Here is a 26,621-nt window from a genome sequence, read left to right on the forward strand (position 1 = left end):
TTGGCCTCTACTTAGCTTTTGCTGACAAATGTTACAGATAACACGAGTTGGGTCATCTTTATCAATCTGAAAAAATGCCCAGGCTATGCAAGGCTTAGCACCCATGCGACCTGAAGAGCCACCATGACTTGTGGTGAGAGGCAAAGTTGTGTTTGAGGATGCAGTTGTTGACGTGCTTCCAGTACTACGTCTCTGTCCAGGAAGGCGCAACCTGACCTCGTCGTCACTAGCATCTTCCTCCACCTCCTCTGCTGACCTCATCTCTTGGCTGACTGTGGGTTGACAGTAAGTGGGATCTCCAACCTCATCATCATCACCCTGTGCGTTATCACACCCGTCGTCCTCAGAGCCAACCTGTTCCTGCCCTGACAAAAAACTAAAGTTGTCGCTCCAATCAGGTATTTGAGTCTTATCATCGTCTTCCTCATTGTCTCCACCAACAGGAGTTACAGTTTGGGAATGAGGGTCTACATTATGGTCAGAACCTTCTGCGTCTGGTCCTGGATCCGACTCATAAAGATTCTGGGCATCAGTGCAGATCATTTCCTCGTCTGGATTCACAGAAGCGCTGGAGTCGACCTCTGATTCCCAGGCTATAGTATGAGTAAACAGCTCTGCAGACTCAACCATCTGTTCTACCTCATACTCAGACGGGCAGCTGGAGATTTGGGAGCTGTGAGGAAGCAAGTGCGATTGGGGTGACACCTTTGAGGACTGGAGTATTTGTGATGTTGAAGTTGATGTGGAGGAGAGCCCACTTAAAGGAGCACTTGATATCCGTTGAAGCACCTGCTGTTTTTGTGCCTCATCTGGAATTTGTAGCGATTGGCGTGGCCGTAAGAAAGGGATCTTATCACATTGTCCGCTAAAAGAAGTAGACATTTTAGTTTGGCTGGAAGATGGTCTTTCTTCTGCAGATGTTACTGTTGCTTTAACACCTACCCCACGGACACAACCTTTTTTCCCCTTCCCAACACGCCTATTCCCCTTTCCACCAGCAGCAGGCCTTTTTCCACTCATTTTGGTGGTTAACTAATTAACAACTCTGGAGTTGTTTGCACAAAAAAACAATGGATGGGAACTGAGCAGAGCTGAGTGGCCAAACTGTGGTATTAGGCCAAAACTATTGGCTGGGTTAGATGCAGAAAAAAATTATATTCAATTTGCAACCTGATGGAGGTCAGTATAGATGGACTAATAGAGAAAGTCCCACACACTGCTAGAAGGCCAAATATTTTTTCAGAGCTAGATGCAGAAAAAAATATATTCAGTTTGCAACCTGATGGAGGTCTGTATAGATGGATTAATAGAACAAGTCCCACACACAGCTAGAAGCCCAATATTTTTTCAGAGGTAGATGAAGAAAAAAATATATGCAGTTTGCAACCTGATGGAGGTCAGTATAGATGGACTAATACAACAAGTCCCACACACAGCTAGAAGCCCAATATTTTTTCAGAGCTAGATGCAGAAAAAAATTATATTCAATTTGCAACCTGATGGAGGTCAGTATAGATGGACTAATAGAATGATGCTATGCCCAAAAGATTTTACTTCACTAGGTGCAGTAAAAAAATTGGTATTCTATACACAGGTGGTATATCTTGCAACACAGATAGGCTACTCCACTGACTAACACACTCTGCAATAGGCCAAAAAGGATTAGCTTTGCTAGATTCAGCCAAATGCTGTGAAAAAAACTTGCACAGCACTGGCACAGACCTGCCTGGCAAAAACTGATAGGAACTGATGTAACCTAGTCCTGAAAAGGACTCCAATTACAATTAGTCTTTACTCCCACAATCTATCTATTTAAGAGCACAGACCTGCCTGATAAAAGTTGTAGGAAATGCTGTAACCTAGTCCTTAAAAGGACTGCAATCACAACTATTCCCTACTCCCAAGCTATCTGTAGATTTGTGCGAAAATTGGCTTGAAATTAACAAGGTATAGCGCACACAGCAACAGCGGTGCCGTCTAACACGCAGCTGCAGCAGTGAGAAAATGGTGGCGACGGGGAAAATGGCTTGGTCTTATAGGGCAAGGACAAGTGACATACACTGCCAATGACACATGCCCTTGCTTGTGTGAAAAAAAGCACTTCGCTCCGTGTGTGCGCTGCTGATAGGCTGACAGATTGCACCTCCCCACTGTAAATGCGGGAAAGAGAAAAAAAAAATGGAGATCTTCATTGTTCCTGCAGAGATCCATCCCCTGCCCCTCCCCCCACCCCGCTGTACACTCAAACTGCGTATTAACATTAATTTTCATCATTACTGAGAAAAAATCCAGTTATGATTTTGGTGCACGAACAGTTATCGAACATAACCTCGAACAGCCGAATTTTTCTCAAATTGTTCGTGTTCGCCGAACGGCTCGAACACCGCCCAAAACAGCTCGAATTTGAGATTGGCGAACAGTTCGAGTAGAACAACGCTCATCTCTACTGTTCACCTTCACACCATGAACTACAATGCTAAAGGAAATCCACAATAAAAAAATTATTATTTTAACAAGTTTGAACAGTGCCTTCCTTCCTAGCCAGTGAGTTCTGATAAAATGGATGCAAATAGATAACAAAACAAGTCCTTTTTTAAATTAGTATGCAAATGAATGGGATTTGTCTTGTTATGGCCATTATTATTTTAATTGCAATGTGTGAAATAGCAAGTAATTACTTTTTCAAGGACAAATTAAAAGTAGAAAGTTAGGAAATTCTAGCATTAATGTAATCTTTCCACAAGTCCAATTACATTTTACATGTTTTCCATGTATATGCACGTGGCGTAGCAAGGTTACGTGTTCACACGTCTGTCCTTCAATGTATAGAAGACTTCAATCATCTAGACAAATAAATGGGAATAGGAGACATACAAGGGTCACTAGCTAATAGCAGAATAGCTGAGTTTTCCAATGATATTACGGAGAATGATCCATCTCTCCTCCATCAGCTAATACCTCATAATGAGGCACATTGATTAAATGCAAATGCTTTGACCTGTCCGGTCCCTAAATGCCTGTATCTTCTGGCAGAATATGCAACCTGTCTAATCAGAAAGAAAAATGAGGAGTAAAAATCCCCCATTAAGAACTTATGGCCTTTTTCTCATTTTAGTCCTTTTTTACTTATTGCCTACACCTACTTAAAACACCTTGATGATGTCACATCGTAAATGGCTACCGAACAGGAAAAAGAAAACCAATATGACAAAAAATTGTGCCATGAAAAAATTAAATACAATACTAAAAAATATATTTTTATTACATAGTTTAAAAATACAAGTATATAACCAACATTCCAGACACACAAATAAATGATGGGTGAGCCAAAAGGGAGAAATTCCCCCCAAAATCAAAGCGCACCACAAAGTAATGTCCACTCACTACAGAAACTAATCAATGAATGAATGATATGTGAATATGTATGTTAAATCCTATAAGGGTTAATATGCACAGTATATATCATGAAGAATTAGTATGCCCACTGTGTAGGTAGAAGGATTGTGTGCAAGAGTTCAGTGCAGAAAGCATGAAAGAGCATATACACAAAATCTGCACCCAAGAATCAATTCATAGAGTAAAAAAGTATAAGCTTTATTAATACAATTAAAAAATAGTACCAACATCTATAATATAACTGGAGATGCGTGTCTCTGTCTGAAGCCTTAATAGACTGTGCATGCGCGACGCGCAGTCTGGCTCCGGACAGAAGCAGGCATCCAGCCGTTACAGGTAAGAGGAGTGAGCATGGTGCCGAAGATCGCAGTATGAGTAGACATTTAACGCATACCGCGACCTCTGGCGCCATACTTAGTTACTTACCTGACCGGAAGGAGCATTGCCGTGGCACCTCTCTTCGCCGGAGACCGGGGCAGGAGTGAGGCGTCGGATCGGCGCATGCGCATAGCGCTATCCGGCACCATTTTACTGAAGACACATTTGCAGTGTGTCTTCAGCAAAATGGCGCCGGACAGCGCGGTTCTCCGGTGCCACACTCCTCCCCCGGCCTCTGGCAGAACAGGACGCAGCAGCGCTGGAGCAAAAAGAAGAAAGGTGAGTATAAGTGTTCATTTTTTTGTATGTGTGTACAGCGTGAAAGGGATGAAGGGGCCACACATACCAGGATTGGGGGATGAGGGGACCATGCATACCAGGATTGGGGGATGAGAGGGCCACACATACCAGGATTGGGGGTGAGGGGACCATGCATACAAGGATTGGGGGTGAGGAGTACCATACATACCAGGATTGGGGGGTGAGGGGTACCACACATACCAGGATTGGGGGGTGAGGGGACCATGCATACCAGGATGAGGGGTACCATGCATACTAGGATTGGGGGGTGAGGGGACCATGCATACCAGGATTGGGGGGTGAGGGGTGCCATGCATACCAGAATAGGGATGAGGGGTACCATCCATACCAGGATAGGAATGCGGGGCACCATGCATACCAGGATGAGGGGTACCAATCATACCAGGGTAAGGATGAGGTGCAATGCATACTGGGATTGGGGATGAGGGGTGCCATGCATACCAGGATTGGGGGTGAGGGGTGCCATGCATACTGGGATTGTGGGTTAGAGGTGCCATGCATACCAGGATTGGGGGTGAGGGGTGCCATGCATACCAGGATTGGGGGTGAGGGCTGCCATGCATACCGGGATTGGGGGTGAGGGGTGCCATGCATACCAGGATTGGGGGTGAGGGGTGCCATGCATACCAGGATTGGGGGTGAGGGGTACCATGCATACTGGGATTGGGGTGAGGGGTGCCACGCATACCGGGAATGGGGGTGAGGGGTGCCACGCATACCGGGATTGGGGGTGAGGGGTGCCTTGCATACTGGGATTGGGGGTGAGGGGTGCCATGCATACTGGGATAGGGATGAGGAGTACCACACATACCAGGATTGGGGATGAGAGGTGCCACGCATACCAGGATTGGGGATGAGGGGAGCCACGCATACCAGGATTTGGGATGAGGGGTGCCACGCATTCCAGGATTTGGGATGAGGGGTGCCATGCATACCAGGATTGGGGGTGAGGGGTGCCATGCATACCAGGATAGGATGGTGGAGACAGGATGGGGGTAGCGCAAATACCAGGAGGGGACAGCACATACCAGCATGGGAGACCATATACCAATAAAAAGGCTCGCCAGCCGGGGGTAGAACGGGTTCAATAGCTAGTAGGGATATAAAAAAGGTGATGAAAGTCCATGTCAGCTTTTCATGCTTCAATCCCGGGCAGTATTACTATGTACTTTATGTTACACTCCTACTCAGCTATCTAAGAACAATGTACTATAGCGATGCCACTCCCCTAGAAGAAGGCACTTTTGCAGAAACGCGCGTTAGGGTGGTGGCACTGCAACTCCCAGGTAACTATGTCCCTTTTAGGACACTTTATAAGTACTAATCAGGCAGAGATTGACCACTGGAAAAATCCCATAATCAAATCTACCTCTCTTGAAGCTCATCAAGAGAATGCCAAGAGTGTGCAAAGCATTCATCAAAGCAAAAGGTGGCTACTTTGAAGAACCTAGAATATAAGACATATTTTCAGTTGTTTCACACTTTTTTGTTAAGTATATAATTCCACATGTGTTAATTCATAGTATTGATGCCTTCAGTGTGAATGTACAATTTTCAAAGTCATGAAAATACAGAAAAATCTTTAAATGAGAAGGTGTGTCCAAACTTTTGGTATTCGATAGTGAAACCAAAGAAATGGCACCATACGACACCACACACTTAATCTAGAACAATAGTTATACAATAGTTATTGGTGTAACCAATAGAGAGGAGTGTATAACAAACCCACTTCCCAGAGCTATAAGACACATTTAATATAGTATAAATAGAAAATAAAGCGCATAATGCAAGTATAGACCTCCTATATTAAACAACACCTAAGGTCAAGCTCATCCAAAGTAAGTATACCCTAAACCACTTACATGTGTGTCAGTCTATGGCGGCAATGGGCATTTCTTTGGTTTCACTATCGAGTACTTATTGTCATTTTTTTTAATTTTGTATGTGTACTGTTTTTATATTTATTGATATTAGTAAAGTAACATTTTTTTAGATGCAGTGTTCTTGGTACGTTGTTTTTTCTGTATTGAATATGCTTTATAAGTATTAATACTACCAACAACTTTGTACATGCTCACGCTGGTATGTGTGCCCGGGTGATCAGAGTGTTGATGCTTTTTTGACTATAGATACAAATCGTGACCTGATTATATATGGATTAAGCTGCACTCTGAACTCCCAGATTACTGCTAACTTTATATACATATATTAATAATCTACCTGTTTTGTTGTGGTGCCACTTTTTGGTCGGTTTCTGTCATCACCCTCTTTTATATCCCTATGTTGGTACTATTTTTTTATTGTATTAATAAAACTTATACATTTTAACTCTATGAATTGGTTCTTTGATGCATATTTTGTCTGTATGCTCTTTCATAGATATGTATATCATATGACTGAAAGGTAAAAACTAATTAATTCAGGTCTGTAGGTAATACACATACATATTATATAATGAATACGTAAAAAAAAAAAGATTAATTCAAACTTAAAGGTAACATCATGGTACAGATTAGAGTGCCAGCAAAGATAACTCTTCACAAGTTAGATCACAAAGTGCTAATTATGCATACTGGAGTATAGACATGATGAGGCTCACCCACCAAACATCCAGCACATGTTTCACTAATGCTTCATCAGGGGTCCTCTTGGCCTTGATTCATCAAAGTGTTTGCACTTTTTTTTCTAGAGAAAATATGGTTCTAATATTGACTTTTATACCTGCGCCTTATTCGTTATTTAATTTGGCCCTTTTTTTAAGTTAACTTTATTTGGTTTTCACTAGTTTTTTTATGTTTGACAATGTGGCTTGCTTATCCAGATGTTTTTGCATAACTTATCATGACAGACTTATAGACATATTACAACAAGACATTTTATAGGATCGTGTGACTTTTCGTTCTACCAAAGTGCAAAAAACATAAAAGAAAAAAACTATTTAAAACTATTTGAGTCATGCAGATAACAAAGCAGGTGACTGTCCTTTCTCTCTAGAAATTCTGTTAAAATCAAGATATTTTGGAAGAAGTTCAAATAAGAATACATTTCTTTACTGAAATTTCTGACTGTCCCATTGATGTGAATAGAATTTGCAACAATCCATATGTTTGCTCCTAAACAACATCATTCAAATTAATGGAACTGATATGCAATCATATACATTTCTTTAACAAAACCTGACACTTGGGATCCACCACTAAAGAAAAAAGATTCTATAATGTCCATTAATAGGGCCAACAAGCCATTCTCTATATGTGTGGTCGTCAACCTGTAGTGTGGTCCTGACATAAACCATATCATGTGAACAGGAGTTGAAGCAGGGAAAACACATGTGCATAAAAATGAATTGTCATGCCAGAGAATGCAGACTGCACTGGTAAAACAGGACTGTGCCCAAAAGGCTCTTACATAATAGTGGTCTATTCATTGCAGATAAAAATCTAAAAAAGGGGGAATTATAATTTTCTTGACGTTCCCTGACATATTCACAGATGATGAAGGCCAGACCTGTGTGGCTTATGTAACAGGACGCTAAACTAGGCTGAAACCCTCGGGCATTTAGTCAACTGAAGTGTAATGTTCATTCTACACGCTGGGCCGGCGCATTTTACTGCTCAGCTGCTGTCATTTAGGCAGTGTCAAGAAAGCAGACTCAAAGCCATTTCCAGCAGCAGCAAAACCTGCGTGGCTCTTTAACCCATTTAATACCAGGGTCAACACTCTTCTACAAATTTTCGACTTTTCAATTTCAGATTTCATTACTGAAACGGCTGGTGAAAAATGTGATAATAAAATCCCTCAACTAACTAGTATCCCAAAAATACCAATACACTGAATTACTCTACAGCATTCTAGGACACAGGACCTTCTAGACCAGGAGCTCTCAACCTTTTCTTGTTGGGGCCTCAGCAGCCTGAATCGGATGATGCCTAGGCCACACCACGAGTGATTAATGTCCATATCGAAATTAAAAATTTTGCACTATTTACCTTTCATTTGTCTCCTGAACACAATATTATATTAAAGGGAAGCTGACATCACACCGTAACCTATTGTTTAAATCAGGTTTTTGTATTGCATGTATTTTTAGATCATTTTTAACATTTTTTAATAGCAGTGTCTTTATTAAAAAATTGCACTCTTGCAATCTCATACTTCCTGTCTTTTCAGGGAGAGTTTTCAGCAGGCTCCTTATCATCAGAGGAAGGATTACGATGACAGGTAACACCTCTATATACAGTCGATAACAGCTGCCAATCACAATAGGAGATGTCACAGCTGACCCTGCACCTTCTCCCTTCGCAATGAAATTTCTACATGCTCATTTGACACTTCAATACAAAAGATAGGGTCGATGTCTGAACATTGTGGCTATGTACATGTGTTGTTTCTTATAACAATAGGAAGTTAGTTTCTAAAAAAGCCCAGTGGGTAGTGTGAAAATTGTAAGATTCCTATTTTTTTTTCGTATTTTTAATGCAGATGCAGAATGAAATAGCAATTTTTTTTTTTAAATCCTGAGGAAGGTTAAGACTGGCACAACCGTTTTTAATAAAAAAAAATACATTAAAACAGAATTTAAACAATAGGTCTTTTTCTGATGATTCACTGTAAAACCTTCCCAACATTTGCATGTGTATGGTAGAAGTCAGAAGGAGATGTATAGAGTGAACTCAGGAGATGAGCCCGTTCCATAAGTAGCAGATGCCGCTGTGTAATATAGCTGATACCTGACTGCAACTGTTGGGTGGTCATGGCAGTCTGAGGCATCTTACATCTTAGTACTTAAAATAAGCCCTGCCACCAGCAGAAAAAGGCAATACACTGCAATACATTATAGAAGGTTCAGCGCAAAGACAGAAGAGGGCCTCTGTACAAGAACACAGAACAGTATATGGACCTTTTGCAGTCATTAGTTTATCATAATGCACGCTTTATGTGTCTGTGAAGGAGCTACTTGCTGATTTTAATGTAGAAGTTGGCCCTCTAACCCTTTGGGCCCCTGTGTGGTTGTACAGATTTCACTGTGGTTTCAGGTAGTATGTCCACTCCTGAAGAGAGTAACTCAAAGATATAAAAAGTGTAACTTAAAAATCTATAAAAAAATAAATAATAAAAGAAACACAATGTAAAAGTTTAAATCACGCCACCCCCTTGAAATGTATCATGTAAAATATATCAATAACGCAAAAAGGACAACTGGTATTGACAATCCGTAAAAGTCAGAACTATATTTAAAAAATGGCAAAATTGCAGCTTGTTGGTCACTGTTTCCCAGAATAAAAAGTTATCAAAAAGTATAGCTTGTCGCAAAAAAACAAGCCCTCGCACAGAAAAAGTATAAATTGTACCAACACAAAACAAAATTTGGGAATTTTTTTAATATATATTTTTTAAAATTTGGTCTTGCCATAAATGTACTGACCCACAGAATAAAGTTGATCTCATTTTTAATGAACAATGAATGCCGTAAAAATTAAACAAAAAAAAAACTGTGGAATTAAAGGGTTTTTGTTTTTTAGCTTACCTGACAAAGATTTTTTTTTTTTTGCATTATTCATTATATTAAAATTAAATGAAACCCTTTTCGGCTACAAACATGAGAAAAAAATATTGTGGCTCTTGGAATGTAGAGATAAGAAAATGAAAGCAAGAAAAAAAAATTTGAGTAGCGGAAAGTGGTTAAGATATCATAAAAGAAGTCAATTATATTGCTAATTAAGAGATTGCTGCAAACAGAAAACTAGAAAAGGGTCTGTGCAAGTTATTACCAGATTTCTAATCCTGAATAATAATAGTGACCACATGGACCCTTGAATATGAGCATAACTGACACCCACTATTCACTTCTGTGTTAGGGCTCCTATCAATCTAGTGTAGGAATCATTAATAGTGTTGTAAGATGCAGTAGTCACTGAAAATGGTGCAAATAGTGCTCGACTGTTACAAAAATCCCATTTCCTAAATTAGCAGCCAATGAAACAAATATAGAGGAGTATGAGATAAAGGAAGTCCAAGGGGCCCGGACCATTTGGCAGTGTGGGGCCCACATATTCCAAATGTTCAGCAAGCTCTAGACAATAGGCACTTTTCTTACCTAAGATTTGCTATAACTGTAGAAAAAATTACATGGACCGCACATCCAAAACTATACAGTGATCTATTGTGGATAAGCAAAAATGTACAAAACTGAACACGGGGTTCTTAGTTAGTCCCCAAGGGTTTCTAGTGTTCTTGTACTAATGACCAAAAACCAATTTATATCCGGCATCCAATAGTATAGTAAAATCATATGATACTTTATTTGTATCTGAAAAAATATGAGTAAGGTCCAGAATGGCCTGAAATACTTAATGGGGTGGCATCTTTTTTATTTTTTATCTGTTATGTCCCAAGTTTAATAAAAGATTCAAATAACATATTACGTGATTTTACTATTCGGATACAGGCTAACTATTGGTTTTAGGTCTACATTGGCACGGCAAACTCTTCCTTTATCTTGGTCTGATGAGTTGAAATATTCTAAGGAGTTTAATACACCTAAGAAACCACAATATAGTTCACTTACAGCTCAGTCTCAGTAATCAGGATATTATTTGCTTCTGGCAAAAATAAATGTATTTTGTCTAGGAAAGTAATAGGTTGACTAAGCTGTGATGGATTGTGCAGAGTATCCACATGGAGACACCAAGCACCTAAACAGCAATTCTGAAGACCTCATGCTTTTTCATGAAAGATTAAGTGAGTTAGTCATTTAGTGCATGAATATATCTATACCCTATTAAATAAAATAGGTTAGATTACAACCACTCCTGAAAAAACTGTGGATGGGCGGTGAAACGCGCGTCAAGGTTTTTCATGTCCCCTCCATGCACCATGACTGCAGCTAATGTCCTAAAATTGATATATTAGATAAACTATCTGGATATTTATTGTGGCAACATGGTCCTGTATATCTAGGTGGCATGTGTATGTATGTGTCGGTACTTGAGACTATTCAAGTTAGCTATATTATATGTTATCCACATATTCCATATACTCAACTAGTAATTAATAATTTTTTTGTTCCATGATATTTTTTGGATTTAACTCCTGCTGATAAGATATATATATAGCTATTTTATACAGATAGCCTGGTTGATTTATGACATGTCAGCTATATACAGTGGGGGGAAAAGTATTTAGCCAGCCACCAATTGTGCAAGTTCTCCCACTTAAAAAGATGAGAGAGGCCTGTAATTGACATCATAGGTAGACCTCAACTATGAGAGACAAAATGAGAAATCAAATCCTGAAAATCACATTGTCTGATTTGAAAAGAATTTTTTTTCAAATTTTGGTGGAAAATAAGTATTTGGTCAGTTACAAAAGTTCATCTCAATAATTTGTTATATATCCTTTGTTGGCAATGACAGAGGTCAAACGTTTTCTGTAAGTCTTCACAAAGTTGGCACACACTGTTGCTGGTATGTTGGCCCATTCCTCCATGCAGATGTCCTCTAGAGCAGTGATGTTTTGGGGCTGTCGCTGGGCAACACGGACTTTCAACTCCCTCCAAAGGTTTTCTAAAGGATTTAGATCTGGAGACTGACTAGGTCACTCCAGAACCTTGAAATGCTTCTTACGAAGCCACTCCTTCGTTGCCCTGGCGGTGTGCTTGGGATCATTGTCATGCTGAAAGATCCAGCCATGTTTCATCTTCAATTCCCTTGCTGATGGAAGGAGGTTTACACTCAAAATCTCATGCTACATGGCCCCATTAATTCTTTCATGTACACAGATCAGTCGTCCTGGTCCTTTGGCAGAGAAACAGCCCCAAAGCATGATGTTGCCACCCCCATGCTTCACAGTAGGTATGGTGTTCTTTGGATGCAACTCAGCATTCTTTCTCCTCCAAACGCAACGAGTTGTGTTTCTACCAAACAGTTCTACTTTGGTTTCATCTGACCATATGACATTCTCCCAATACTCTTCTGGATCATCCAAATGCTCTCCGGCAAACTTCAGATGGGCCCGGACATGTAATGGCTTAAGCAGGGGGACACGTCTGGCACTGCAGGATTTGAGTCCCTGGCGGTGTAGTGTGTTACTGATGGTAGCCTGTGTAGATTATTAGTGGTCTTGTATGTCTTCCATTTTCTAATTATTGCTCCCACAGTTGATTTCTTCACACCAAGCAGCTTGCCTATTGCAGATTCAGTCTTCCCAGCCTGGTGCAGGGCTACAATTTTGTTTCTGGTGTCCTTCGACAGCTCTTTGGTCTTCACCATAGTGGAGTTTGGAGTGTGACTGTTTGAGGTTCTGGACAGGTGTCTTTTATACTGATAACAAGTTCAAACAGGTGCCAATACTACAGGTAATAAGTGGAGGACAGAGGAGTCTCTTAAAGAAGAAGTTACAGGTCTGTGAGAGCCAGAAATCTTGCTTGTTTGTAATTGACCAAATACTTATTTTCCACCAAAATTAAAAAAAAAATTCTTTCCAAATCAGACAATGTGATTTTCAGGATTTGTTTTCTCATTTTGTCTCTCATAGTTGAGGTCTACCTATGATGTCAATTACAGGCCTCTCTCATCTTTTTAAGATGGAGAACTTGCACAATTGGTGGCTGACTAAATACTTTTTTTCCCCACTGTATGTCACCTACTGTGTCGGCAATATTGAACATATGCCAGGAGGACACAATATTGCTTTGCTTCTGTTTTTTGTCCTATAATAATTGTTTGATTTTTATACATATAGTGGCCTTTTTGGAGGCACTATTTCATGTAACTTGTTGTACTATATCGATGAATAAAATCTGATAGCCTTTTAATAGTTTTGAAATCCCTCTTCTTTCTTCGCGGTGCTCTGTAGGTTAGATATGCTTTTTTGAATGAAGGGATTGTAATTTTATAGAGGACTTTGGTATGCCCTACATTACAACCACTGCTGCTATTTGTGAAGTTATGTTGCTTTACGGAAAGTGTTTTAGGACCACCGAACAAGGTTGAGAAATGTGAAGAATAATCATCAAAATTCCCATCAAGATTCAGTACATCAAAAATAGCAGAAAATGCAATGATGACTATAAATTAAAATACTAAGCTAGCATCAAAACATAGTGCCAGTTGCTTAAGATCTTTTCATAGCCACTTTCTTCAAAACACATAAGAACCTTAATACATTTTATGACCAAGTTTGCAATGAGACTCTACTTTAGATGTTCTGCGCAGCTCGACTATGAATGGCAGCCTAACAAGACCTAATGTTTCCCAGCCCATTTACACTTACGTGTTCTAGAAAGCATGGTCCTATTTCACTGAGATGTGGCTCCTCGTTATTGTACTGCTTCTCGAGGTCTCTGACAAAACCCATCTGGAACCGGTAGATGTCCTCAATGTTCCCGAAGATGACCTTTAGCTGCTCATCACTGAACATGTCTCTCCGCTTCCTGCACTGCTTCAAATAACCCTGTGAAAGAAAAAGAATAATTCAAAGGGTTTAAAACACATAAAACCTGACAAAATCCTGGGAGAATGATCAGTTTGTTAGAAACATAAATTATCCATTGTAAAAGGTAATCTCCTAACAGTGGTGTTTCTTTTACCTCACTTACAAATACATTTCTGTTTTCTAAAATAGTTTTACAAATCATAATACAGCTGCAAGCTATTTATTTTACTTGCCTATATGGCGCCGTTAATTCCACAGCTTCACATACATTATCGGCTCTGTCCCCATTGGGGCTCACAATCTACATTCTCTATCAGTATGTCTTTGGAGTGTGGGAGGAAACCAAAGAACCCGGAGGAAACCCACACAAACACGGGGAGAAAAAAGGGTCACTCGTCTGTTTCTGGAAGTCCTGAAGACCAGACCAAGACAAATTGTAGCCCACAAGCCACATTCGGCTCTTTGTCTGTCTCTATCTGGCTTGCAGACATAGAGAGTAAAATGGCCAGAAATGAGATTATTATTATACTCACTTAAATAACACCATTAGTTCCCCAGCTCTTTACAGACATCATCATCGCTGTCCCCATTGGGGCTCACAATCTAAATTCCCTATCAGTATGTCTTTGGAGTGTAGGAGGAAACCAGAGAACCCAGAGGAAACCCACGCAAACACGGGGAGAACATACAAACTCCTTGCAGATGTTGTCCTCGGTGGGATTTGAACCCAAGACCCTGAACCAAAGCAACAGTGCTAACCACTGAGCCACCATGCTGCTGTAACTAAGTGTCTGTGCAGTGTTGCCTGCATAGCAGTCTGCTTGGACACAGTGTGCACTTGACCTGAGTGGACCTGACCCTTTGCACAAATGATTTTGCAATGCAATGGGCTTCTGGAATTGCCCCACCAGTCTACATGCTCACCACTCTCCACCAGTGCTGCCTGAGGAGACCTGAAGGGGAAATAATAAGGAGTGCAGGTGGAAGAGCTCGAAGTGCTGTGACACTCCCCCAAAAGCACTTGCAGTTAATTTGCTTATAACTTCAATGGTGGATTTCTCAGCAACAACATGGTTGATTTCTACAAAAATAATTATGGATTTACTAAGGGTGAAAGTGCCTATGCAGCCATATCTTCTAGTATAAGGCAAAAGTTCATCCTGACAGGTTCCTCTTAACACGCAATTGTAAGTAGGGCACTGTTTCTAATCTGCTAGGAGGACCAGCTGTGAATATAGGCTGAGGACGGCAGGAGGAGTGGGGTTGGGTGGGATGGCATCTGAGGGATGACTACTGCTGCAAATATGGTTACCGTAATAATAAATCGCTCGGAAGGTGGAGGATAGCATCTGTGGGAATGAATACTGAATAGTGTTTTTCAGCCCTCTATATCAGTGTCAGGCTTTAATTTCTCCCTTTGGAAAAAAGGAACTGCCCACCCAATGCCATAGATAATGAATGGTCGAGGTCGACCACACACACCTACGGTCTATTCTAAAAAGGGCTCCATAGAGTGCCATTCTCAGGGTCACTGTGGGCCTCAGCAGTCAGACCCGCAGGGATCCGCAAGCTATCCCTATTAGAGATGAGCGTTGTTCTACTCGAACTGTTCGCCAATCTCAAATTCGAGCTGTTTTGGGCGGTGTTCGAGCCGTTCGGCGAACACGAACAATTTGAGAAAAATTCGGCTGTTCGAGGTTATGTTCGATAACTGTTCATGCACCAAAATCATAACTGGATTTTTTCTCAGTAATGATGAAAATTAATGTTAATACGCAGTTTGAGTATACAGCGGGGTGGGGGGAGGGGCAGGGGATGGATCTCTGCAGGAACAATGAAGATCTCCATTTTTTTTTTCTCTTTCCCGCATTTACAGTGGGGAGGTGCAATCTGTCAGCCTATCGGCAGCGCACACACGGAGCGAAGTGCTTTTTTTCATACAAGCAAGGGCATGTGTCATTGGCAGTGTATGTCACATGTCCTTGCCCTATAAGACCAAGCCATTTTCCCCGTCACCACCATTTTCTCACTGCTGCAGCTGCGTGTTAGACGGCACCGCTGTTGCTGTGTGCGCTATACCTTGTTAATTTCAAGCCAATTTTCGCACAAATCTACAGATAGCTTGGGAGTAGGGAATAGTTGTGATTGCAGTCCTTTTAAGGACTAGGTTACAGCATTTCCTATGACTTTTATCAGGCAGGTCTGTGCTCTTAAATAGATAGGTTGTGGGAGTAAAGACTAATTGTAATTGGAGTCCTTTTCAGGACTAGGTTACATCAGTTCCTATCAGTTTTTGCCAGGCAGGTCTGTGCCAGTGCTGTGCAAGTTTTTTTCACAGCATTTGGCTGAATCTAGCAAAGCTAATCCTTTTGGCCTATTGCAGAGTGTGTTAGTCAGTGGAGTAGCCTATCTGTGTTGCAAGATATACCACCTGTGTATAGAATACCAATTTTTTTACTGCACCTAGTGAAGTAAAATCTTTTGGGCATAGCATCATTCTATTAGTCCATCTATACTGACCTCCATCAGGTTGCAAATTGAATATAATTTTTTTCTGCATCTAGCTCTGAAAAAATATTGGGCTTCTAGCTGTGTGTGGGACTTGTTGTATTAGTCCATCTATACTGACCTCCATCAGGTTGCAAATTAAAAATAATTTTTATCTGCATCTACAGTACCTCTGAAAAAATATTTGGGCTTCTAGCTGTGTGTGGGACTTGTTCTATTAGTCCATCTATACTGACCTCCATCAGGTTGCAAATTGAATATAATTTTTATCTGCATCTAGCTCTGAAAAAATATTTGGCCTTCTAGCAGTGTGTGGGACTTTCTCTATTAGTCCATCTATACTGACCTCCATCAGGTTGCAAATTAAAAATAATTTTTATCTGCATCTACCTCTGAAAAAATATTTGGGCTTCTAGCTGTGTGTGGGACTTGTTCTATTAGTCCATCTATACTGACCTGCATCAGGTTGCAAATTGAATATAATTTTTATCTGCATCTAGCTCTGAAAAAATATTTGGCCTTCTAGCAGTGTGTGGGACTTTCTCTATTAGTCCATCTATACTGACCTCCATCAGGTTGCAAACTGAACATATTTTTTTCTGCATCTAGCTCTGAAAAAATATTGGGCTTCTAGCTGTGTGTGGGACTTGTTGTATTAGTCCATCTATACTGACCTCCATCAGGTTGCAAATTCAAAATAATTTTTTGTCTGCATCTAGCTCTGAAAAAATATTGGGCTTCTAGCTGTGTGTGGGACTTGTTGTATTAGTCCATCTATACTGACCTCCATCAGGTTGCAAATTAAAAATAATTTTTATCTGCATCTACAGTACCTCTGAAAAAATATTTGGGCTTCTAGCTGTGTGTGGGACTTGTTCTATTAGTCCATCTATACTGACCTCCATCAGGTTGCAAATTGAATATAATTTTTATCTGCATCTAGCTCTGAAAAAATATTTGGCCTTATAGCAGTGTGTGGGACTTTCTCTATTAGTCCATCTATACTGACCTCCATCAGGTTGCAAATTAAAAGTAATTTTTATCTGCATCTACCTCTGAAAAAATATTTGGGCTTCTAGCTGTGTGTGGGACTTGTTCTATTAGTCCATCTATACTGACCTCCATCAGGTTGCAAATTGAATATAATTTTTATCTGCATCTAGCTCTGAAAAAATATTTGGCCTTCTAGCAGTGTGTGGGACTTTCTCTATTAGTCCATCTATACTGACCTCCATCAGGTTGCAAATTGAATATAATTTTTTTCTGCATCTAGCTCTGAAAAAATATTGGGCTTCTAGTTGTGTGTGGGACTTGTTGTATTAGTCCATCTATACTGACCTCCATCAGGTTTCAAACTGAATATATTTTTTTCTGCATCTACTTCTGAAAAAATATTGGGCTTCTAGCTGTGTGTGGGACTTGTTGTATTAGTCCATCTATACTGACCTCCATCAGGTTGCAAACTGAATATATTTTTTTCTGCATCTACCTCTGAAAAAATATTGGGCTTCTAGCTGTGTGTGGGACTTGTTCTATTAATCCATCTATACAGACCTCCATCAGGTTGCAAACTGAAAATATTTTTTTCTGCATCTACCTCTGAAAAAATATGTGGCCTTCTAGCAGTGTGTGGGACTTTCTCTATTAGTCCATCTATACTGACCTCCATCAGGTTGCAAATTCAAAATAATTTTTTGTCTGCATCTAGCTCTGAAAAAATATTGGGCTTCTAGCTGTGTGTGGGACTTGTTGTATTAGTCCATCTATACTGACCTCCATCAGGTTGCAAACTGAATATATTTTTTTCTGCATCTACCTCTGAAAAAATATTGGGCTTCTAGCTGTGTGTGGGACTTGTTCTATTAATCCATCTATACAGACCTCCATCAGGTTGCAAACTGAATATATTTTTTTCTGCATCTACCTCTGAAAAAATATTGGGCTTCTAGCTGTGTGTGGGACTTGTTGTATTAGTCCATCTATACAGACCTCCATCAGGTTGCAAACTGAATATATTTTTTTCTGCATCTACCTCTGAAAAAATATGTGGCCTTCTAGCAGTGTGTGGGACTTTCTCTATTAGTCCATCTATACTGACCTCCATCAGGTTGCAAACTGAATATAATTTTTTTCTGCATCTAGCTCTGAAAAAATATTTGGCCTTCTAGCAGTGTGTGGGACTTTCTCTATTAGTCCATCTATACTGACCTCCATCAGGTTGCAAATTCAAAATAATTTTTTGTTTGCATCTAGCTCTGAAAAAATATTGGGCTTCTAGCTGTGTGTGGGACTTGTTGTATTAGTCCATCTATACTGACCTCCATCAGGTTGCAAATTAAAAATAATTTTTATCTGCATCTACAGTACCTCTGAAAAAATATTTGGGCTTCTAGCTGTGTGGGGGACTTGTTCTATTAGTCCATCTATACTGACCTCCATCAGGTTGCAAATTGAATATAATTTTTATCTGCATCTAGCTCTGAAAAAATATTTGGCCTTCTATCAGTGTGTGGGACTTTCTCTATTAGTCCATCTATACTGACCTCCATCAGGTTGCAAATTAAAAATAATTTATATCTGCATCTACCTCTGAAAAAATATTTGGGCTTCTAGCTGTGTGTGGGACTTGTTCTATTAGTCCATCTATACTGACCTCCATCAGGTTGCAAATTGAATATAATTTTTATCTGCATCTAGCTCTGAAAAAATATTTGGCCTTCTAGCAGTGTGTGGGACTTTCTCTATTAGTCCATCTATACTGACCTCCATCAGGTTGCAAATTAAAAATAATTTTTATCTGCATCTACCTCTGAAAAAATATTTGGGCTTCTAGCTGTGTGTGGGACTTGTTCTATTAACCCATCTATACAGACCTCCATCAGGTTGCAAACTGAATATATTTTTTTCTGCATCTACCTCTGAAAAAATATTGGGCTTCTAGCTGTGTGTGGGACTTGCTGTATTAGTCCATCTATACTGACCTCCATCAGGTTGCAAACTGAATATATTTTTTTCTGCATCTACCTCTGAAAAAATATTGGGCTTCTAGCTGTGTGTGGGACTTGTTCTATTAATCCATCTATACAGACCTCCATCAGGTTGCAAACTGAATATATTTTTTTCTGCATCTACCTCTGAAAAAATATGTGGCCTTCTAGCAGTGTGTGGGACTTTCTCTATTAGTCCATCTATACTGACCTCCATCAGGTTGCAAATTCAAAATAATTTTTTGTCTGCATCTAGCTCTGAAAAAATATTGGGCTTCTAGCTGTGTGTGGGACTTGTTGCATTAGTCCATCTATACTGACCTCCATCAGGTTGCAAACTGAATATATTTTTTTCTGCATCTACCTCTGAAAAAATATTGGGCTTCTAGCTGTGTGTGGGACTTGTTCTATTAATCCATCTATACAGACCTCCATCAGGTTGCAAACTGAATATATTTTTTTCTGCATCTACCTCTGAAAAAATATTGGGCTTCTAGCTGTGTGTGGTACTTGTTCTATTAATCCATCTATACAGACCTCCATCAGGTTGCAAACTGAATATATTTTTTTCTGCATCTACCTCTGAAAAAATATTGGGCTTCTAGCTGTGTGTGGGACTTGTTGTATTAGTCCATCTATACTGACCTCCATCAGGTTGCAAACTGAATATATTTTTTTCTGCATCTACCTCTGAAAAAATATTGGGCCTTCTAGTAGTGTGTGGGACTTTCTCTATTAGTCCATCTATACTGACCTCCATCAGGTTGCAAATTCAAAATAATTTTTTGTCTGCATCTAGCTCTGAAAAAATATTGGGCTTCTAGCTGTGTGTGGGACTTGTTGTATTAGTCCATCTATACTGACCTCCATCAGGTTGCAAATTAAAAATAATTTTTATCTGCATCTACAGTACCTCTGAAAAAATATTTGGGCTTCTAGCTGTGTGGGGGACTTGTTCTATTAGTCCATCTATACTGACCTCCATCAGGTTGCAAATTGAATATAATTTTTATCTGCATCTAGCTCTGAAAAAATATTTGGCCTTCTATCAGTGTGTGGGACTTTCTCTATTAGTCCATCTATACTGACCTCCATCAGGTTGCAAATTAAAAATAATTTTTATCTGCATCTACCTCTGAAAAAATATTTGGGCTTCTAGCTGTGTGTGGGACTTGTTCTATTAGTCCATCTATACTGACCTCCATCAGGTTGCAAATTGAATATAATTTTTATCTGCATCTAGCTCTGAAAAAATATTTGGCCTTCTAGCAGTGTGTGGGACTTTCTCTATTAGTCCATCTATACTGACCTCCATCAGGTTGCAAATTAAAAATAATTTTTATCTGCATCTACCTCTGAAAAAATATTTGGGCTTCTAGCTGTGTGTGGGACTTGTTCTATTAATCCATCTATACAGACCTCCATCAGGTTGCAAACTGAATATATTTTTTTCTGCATCTACCTCTGAAAAAATATTGGGCTTCTAGCTGTGTGTGGGACTTGTTGTATTAGTCCATCTATACTGACCTCCATCAGGTTGCAAACTGAATATATTTTTTTCTGCATCTACCTCTGAAAAAATATTGGGCTTCTAGCTGTGTGTGGGACTTGTTCTATTAATCCATCTATACAGACCTCCATCAGGTTGCAAACTGAATATATTTTTTTCTGCATCTACCTCTGAAAAAATATGTGGCCTTCTAGCAGTGTGTGGGACTTTCTCTATTAGTCCATCTATACTGACCTCCATCAGGTTGCAAATTCAAAATAATTTTTTGTCTGCATCTAGCTCTGAAAAAATATTGGGCTTCTAGCTGTGTGTGGGACTTGTTGCATTAGTCCATCTATACTGACCTCCATCAGGTTGCAAACTGAATATATTTTTTTCTGCATCTACCTCTGAAAAAATATTGGGCTTCTAGCTGTGTGTGGGACTTGTTCTATTAATCCATCTATACAGACCTCCATCAGGTTGCAAACTGAATATATTTTTTTCTGCATCTACCTCTGAAAAAATATTGGGCTTCTAGCTGTGTGTGGTACTTGTTCTATTAATCCATCTATACAGACCTCCATCAGGTTGCAAACTGAATATATTTTTTTCTGCATCTACCTCTGAAAAAATATTGGGCTTCTAGCTGTGTGTGGGACTTGTTGTATTAGTCCATCTATACTGACCTCCATCAGGTTGCAAACTGAATATATTTTTTTCTGCATCTACCTCTGAAAAAATATTGGGCTTCTAGCTGTGTGTGGGACTTGTTCTATTAATCCATCTATACAGACCTCCATCAGGTTGCAAACTGAATATATTTTTTTCTGCATCTACCTCTGAAAAAATATGTGGCCTTCTAGCAGTGTGTGGGACTTTCTCTATTAGTCCATCTATACTGACCTCCATCAGGTTGCAAATTCAAAATAATTTTTTGTCTGCATCTAGCTCTGAAAAAATATTGGGCTTCTAGCTGTGTGTGGGACTTGTTGTATTAGTCCATCTATACTGACCTCCATCAGGTTGCAAACTGAATATATTTTTTTCTGCATCTACCTCTGAAAAAATATTGGGCTTCTAGCTGTGTGTGGGACTTGTTCTATTAATCCATCTATACAGACCTCCATCAGGTTGCAAACTGAATATATTTTTTTCTTCATCTACCTCTGAAAAAATATTGGGCTTCTAGCTGTGTGTGGTACTTGTTCTATTAATCCATCTATACAGACCTCCATCAGGTTGCAAACTGAATATATTTTTTTCTGCATCTACCTCTGAAAAAATATTGGGCTTCTAGCTGTGTGTGGGACTTGTTGTATTAGTCCATCTATACTGACCTCCATCAGGTTGCAAACTGAATATATTTTTTTCTGCATCTACCTCTGAAAAAATATTGGGCCTTCTAGCAGTGTGTGAGACTTTCTCTATTAGTCCATCTATACTGACCTCCATCAGGTTGCAAATTCAAAATAATTTTTTGTCTGCATCTAGCTCTGAAAAAATATTGGGCTTCTAGCTGTGTGTGGGACTTGTTGTATTAGTCCATCTATACTGACCTCCATTAGGTTGCAAATTAAAAATAATTTTTTGTCTGCAGCTAGCTCTGAAAAAATATTGGGCTTCTAGCTGTGTGTGGGACTTGTTGTATTAGTCCATCTATACTGACCTCCATCAGGTTGCAAATTAAAAATAATTTTTATCTGCATCTACAGTACCTCTGAAAAAATATTTGGGCTTCTAGCTGTGTGTGGGACTTGTTCTATTAGTCCATCTATACTGACCTCCATCAGGTTGCAAATTGAATATAATTTTTATCTGCATCTAGCTCTGAAAAAATATTTGGCCTTCTAGCAGTGTGTGGGACTTTCTCTATTAGTCCATCTATACTGACCTCCATCAGGTTGCAAATTCAAAATAATTTTTTGTCTGCATCTAGCTCTGAAAAAATATTGGGCTTCTAGCTGTGTGTGGGACTTGTTGTATTAGTCCATCTATACTGACCTCCATCAGGTTGCAAATTAAAAATAATTTTTTGTCTGCATCTAGCTCTGAAAAAATATTGGGCTTCTAGCTGTGTGTGGTACTTGTTCTATTAATCCATCTATACAGACCTCCATCAGGTTGCAAACTGAATATATTTTTTTCTGCATCTACCTCTGAAAAAATATTGGGCTTCTAGTTGTGTGTGGGACTTGTTGTATTAGTCCATCTATACTGACCTCCATCAGGTTGCAAACTGAATATATTTTTTTCTGCATCTACCTCTGAAAAAATATTGGGCCTTCTAGCAGTGTGTGGGACTTTCTCTATTAGTCCATCTATACTGACCTCCATCAGGTTGCAAATTCAAAATAATTTTTTGTCTGCATCTAGCTCTGAAAAAATATTGGGCTTCTAGCTGTGTGTGGGACTTGTTGTATTAGTCCATCTATACTGACCTCCATTAGGTTGCAAATTAAAAATAATTTTTTGTCTGCAGCTAGCTCTGAAAAAATATTGGGCTTCTAGCTGTGTGTGGGACTTGTTGTATTAGTCCATCTATACTGACCTCCATCAGGTTGCAAATTAAAAATAATTTTTATCTGCATCTACAGTACCTCTGAAAAAATATTTGGGCTTCTAGCTGTGTGTGGGACTTGTTCTATTAGTCCATCTATACTGACCTCCATCAGGTTGCAAATTGAATATAATTTTTATCTGCATCTAGCTCTGAAAAAATATTTGGCCTTCTAGCAGTGTGTGGGACTTTCTCTATTAGTCCATCTATACTGACCTCCATCAGGTTGCAAATTAAAAATAATTTTTTTCTGCATCTAGCTCTGAAAAAATATTGGGCTTCTAGCTGTGTGTGGGACTTGTTGTATTAGTCCATCTATACTGACCTCCATCAGGTTGCAAATTAAAAATAATTTTTTGTCTGCATCTAGCTCTGAAAAAATATTGGGCTTCTAGCTTTGTGTGGGACTTGTTGTATTAGTCCATCTATACTGACCTCCATCAGGTTGCAAATTAAAAATAATTTTTATCTGCATCTACCTCTGAAAAAATATTTGGGCTTCTAGCTGTGTGTGGGACTTGTTCTATTAGTCCATCTATACTGACCTCCATCAGGTTGCAAATTGAATATAATTTTTATCTGCATCTAGCTCTGAAAAAAATATTTTGCCTTCTAGCAGTGTGTGGGACTTTCTCTATTAGTCCATCTATACTGACCTCCATCAGGTTGCAAATTGAATATAATTTTTATTTGCATCTAGCTCTTAAAAAATATTTGGCCTTCTAGCAGTGTGTGGGACTTTCTCTATTAGTCCATCTATACTGACCTCCATCAGGTTGCAAATTAAAAATAATTTTTATCTGCATCTACCTCTGAAAAAATATTTGGGCTTCTAGCAGTGTGTGGGACTCATTGTATTAGGCCATCTATACCAAGCTCCACCAGCTTTGAAATTAATAATAATTTTTAGCTGCATCTAGCCCTGAAAATAATTTTTCTCAATAGTGGTAGCAATAGAAATATGGGGCGCGCGCCTGGCTAACAAAAATATACGCTTCATAACACAAAACACCAGCCTAGCGCACTGCATTAATAAGATGGCATCATCGTCTCTCCCAGTGCTAGGCCTACTACGCAGGCTAGTATTCCTGTGCCTAAAACACAATGTATGGGTCCGCGCTAGCCACTATGCTGAGGGGTATAAAGCTGCTGCTAACGCTTTATAGCAATTCAATTGGCAGATTTTCACAGAGCTCTTCCACAACGCCCACCCATCGGGCAACAGTTGCCCACCCTCCCTATGGGATCTAGTGGCGAATAGTTGATGCCATTAATCAGAGCGTCAGTTGCCCCGTCAACGTGGCAAGCATACGGTAAGGCATGGGAAGAGTGGACACGACTAGTAGCAGGCAGACAGGTTGACCAATGTGAACAAGCCAGATCACAAGTCACCATAGAATTTCTCCACCAGCTAATGATGAGGGGCATATCAGGGGCGTCAGCGCAGCGGTGTCTGACCGGAGTAGCATTTCACTTCCAACTACTGAATTGGGGAGATGTGACAAAGATTCATCATCAGACAATCCATAAAAGGGTGGAAAAGGGGTCAGCCAAGTCAGGAATGTAGACGTCCCGTCCCGTGTCACTAAAACTGATTTCTCACATCTTATCCCTAACACCATTAACATGACACTCACAATTTGAAGCAACACTAATGTCTACTGCATTTGTGATCGCCTTCTTCGGGGCGCTATGTATAAGCGAATTAGTCCCTCAATCCAAAATTACCACCAGTGGACGCTTATTACACCAGGAAGTAGTCATAGCCAATAATGCAATACGTGTACGCATACACCAATCGAAAACGGTTCCAGCGGGCAGGGGTACTTGGGTACTTCTACAACCCACAAACGGTACACTGAGTCGGGTAACAATAGTAAAAACATATCTAACCATCAGATCACGAAGTAATTTCTTCGTATCACACATTGATGGAACGCCATTATCAAGATACCTGTTCCAAGCTATATTTAATAAATTCATAACATCGGCAGGGAACCACCCCAAAGATTACGGGACACACTCATTCCGCATAGGTGCGGCCACGGAAGCAGCAAGAGCAGGACTGTCAGAAACGGAAGTTCAGAGGATAGGGAGATGGCGATCCACGTGTTTGGCGAGATACATAAGACCGGACTTGTTATCCTAACGTGGTTTGTTTCTTTTACAGGTGACGCTAAGCCAACAGTGTGAGTGATAGGCCACTCGTATATATATTGGGCACAAAAAAGGGCGAAATTCCGCCCAGGCGGGAGGAAATTAGAGTTTCATAACACATATTTCAACTGGAGAGGTATTAGAGGCCTGCTATGGCCACAGGTACTAATGGAGGTAATCAAGGTAGGGAGAGAGGCAAGAGGTCCGGTCATCTTAGTTATACAGGCCGGGGGAAACAACCTAGGTCATCACAAGAGCGCATAACTAATGGCAATAATGAAACTAGACACTGAGCGCTTCAGAGAATTTTTCACAAAATTAGCTATAGTATGGTCAGAGATTGTGCCGATAGCGGTATGGCAAGGTGCGCGAGACATCACGGCCATCGAATGGACAAGGCGGGTAATAAATATTCGGATGGCAAAATTTAGAAGAGACAGAGGCGGTGTAGTGATACGACACCGACAACTGGAAGGAGATAAAGCAGGCCTCATACGGCCCGACGGTGTTCACTTAATAGATATTGGACTGGACATATTCCTGTCAGGACTCCAGGACGGAGTGGAACAAGCATTAAGAGTGATGGGTGGGGGTCAGAGTCCTGCATACGAGTACGCTGGATCCTCCGTGGCCTGGAAATAGAAAGGACATGTTGGAGAGTTACACTTGTTGGCCAACTTGCCGGAGTGGGGACCCAGGGCATGCTGCAACAAGCTGAATTATTTTAGAAATAAAATGCCTTTCTAATGGAATGAGTATAAAGAGTTAATAAAGCTGTGACCGATCCTCACCCATCCAGTTGTAAGAGTTACATTATTGGGTTGTCCATGAAAGGGGGGCGGTAGGGGGGCTGAGCATCTGGGTTTGGTTGGGGGTCCCCACAGTCTGCCTAGGCTAGATTAATTTAAAAATTCTTATTAGATACACAGGCGGTGCAGCTTGCTTCGCAGCTGGACTACTACGCCCAAAGTATTGCCTAGGCTAGATGCAGTTAAAAATTCTACGCTGACTAGCAGACACTGAAGATTTGGAGCAGACCTCTGAGTAAACAGCTCTTCAGACTCAACCATCTGTGTTACCCCAAGCCATAGTGTATGTAGTTTCTTACAGTTAAAAGGGGAGGGGTGCGACCCAACCCACCTGGAATTGACGATGCCAACGTCACGTAAGACACAGCAAGGGGACTCCCAAAATTGTGGCACAGACACCACTTAACCCTAGAATGCATACCTGTGGCCTTGCAGGCCCGCCCAGTTAATTGTTTTCTATTTTCTGCAAGATTGCTTTAGTTAGAATTTTGAAACTCTAGGTATTCTTCATGTATATAGTTGTTTGTCATTTGAGTTTGAGTTATTCCATGTTATTTGCACACGGGCCTAAAGGGCCCCAG

At 40.1% G+C, this 26,621-nt stretch overlaps 1 protein-coding gene across 2 annotated transcripts in view; it reads right to left on the reverse strand.

Annotated features, from left to right (window-relative positions):
- ARHGEF9 (Cdc42 guanine nucleotide exchange factor 9) overlaps positions 1-26,621 on the reverse strand; it is a 587,846-nt gene that overhangs the window by 118,879 nt on the left and 442,346 nt on the right. For both annotated transcript variants that reach the window (XM_073641046.1, XM_073641047.1), the window contains one exon: positions 13,369-13,548. In XM_073641046.1, the coding sequence (XP_073497147.1) occupies positions 13,369-13,548 (180 nt within the window). The remainder of the gene's footprint in view (positions 1-13,368; positions 13,549-26,621) is intronic.

The sequence above is a fragment of the Phyllobates terribilis genome, unplaced genomic scaffold, assembly GCF_046119375.1.
Source record: "Phyllobates terribilis strain yellow unplaced genomic scaffold, ASM4611937v1 Scaffold_7__3_contigs__length_470593459, whole genome shotgun sequence".
In the NCBI taxonomy this organism is placed as follows: domain Eukaryota; kingdom Metazoa; phylum Chordata; class Amphibia; order Anura; family Dendrobatidae; genus Phyllobates; species Phyllobates terribilis.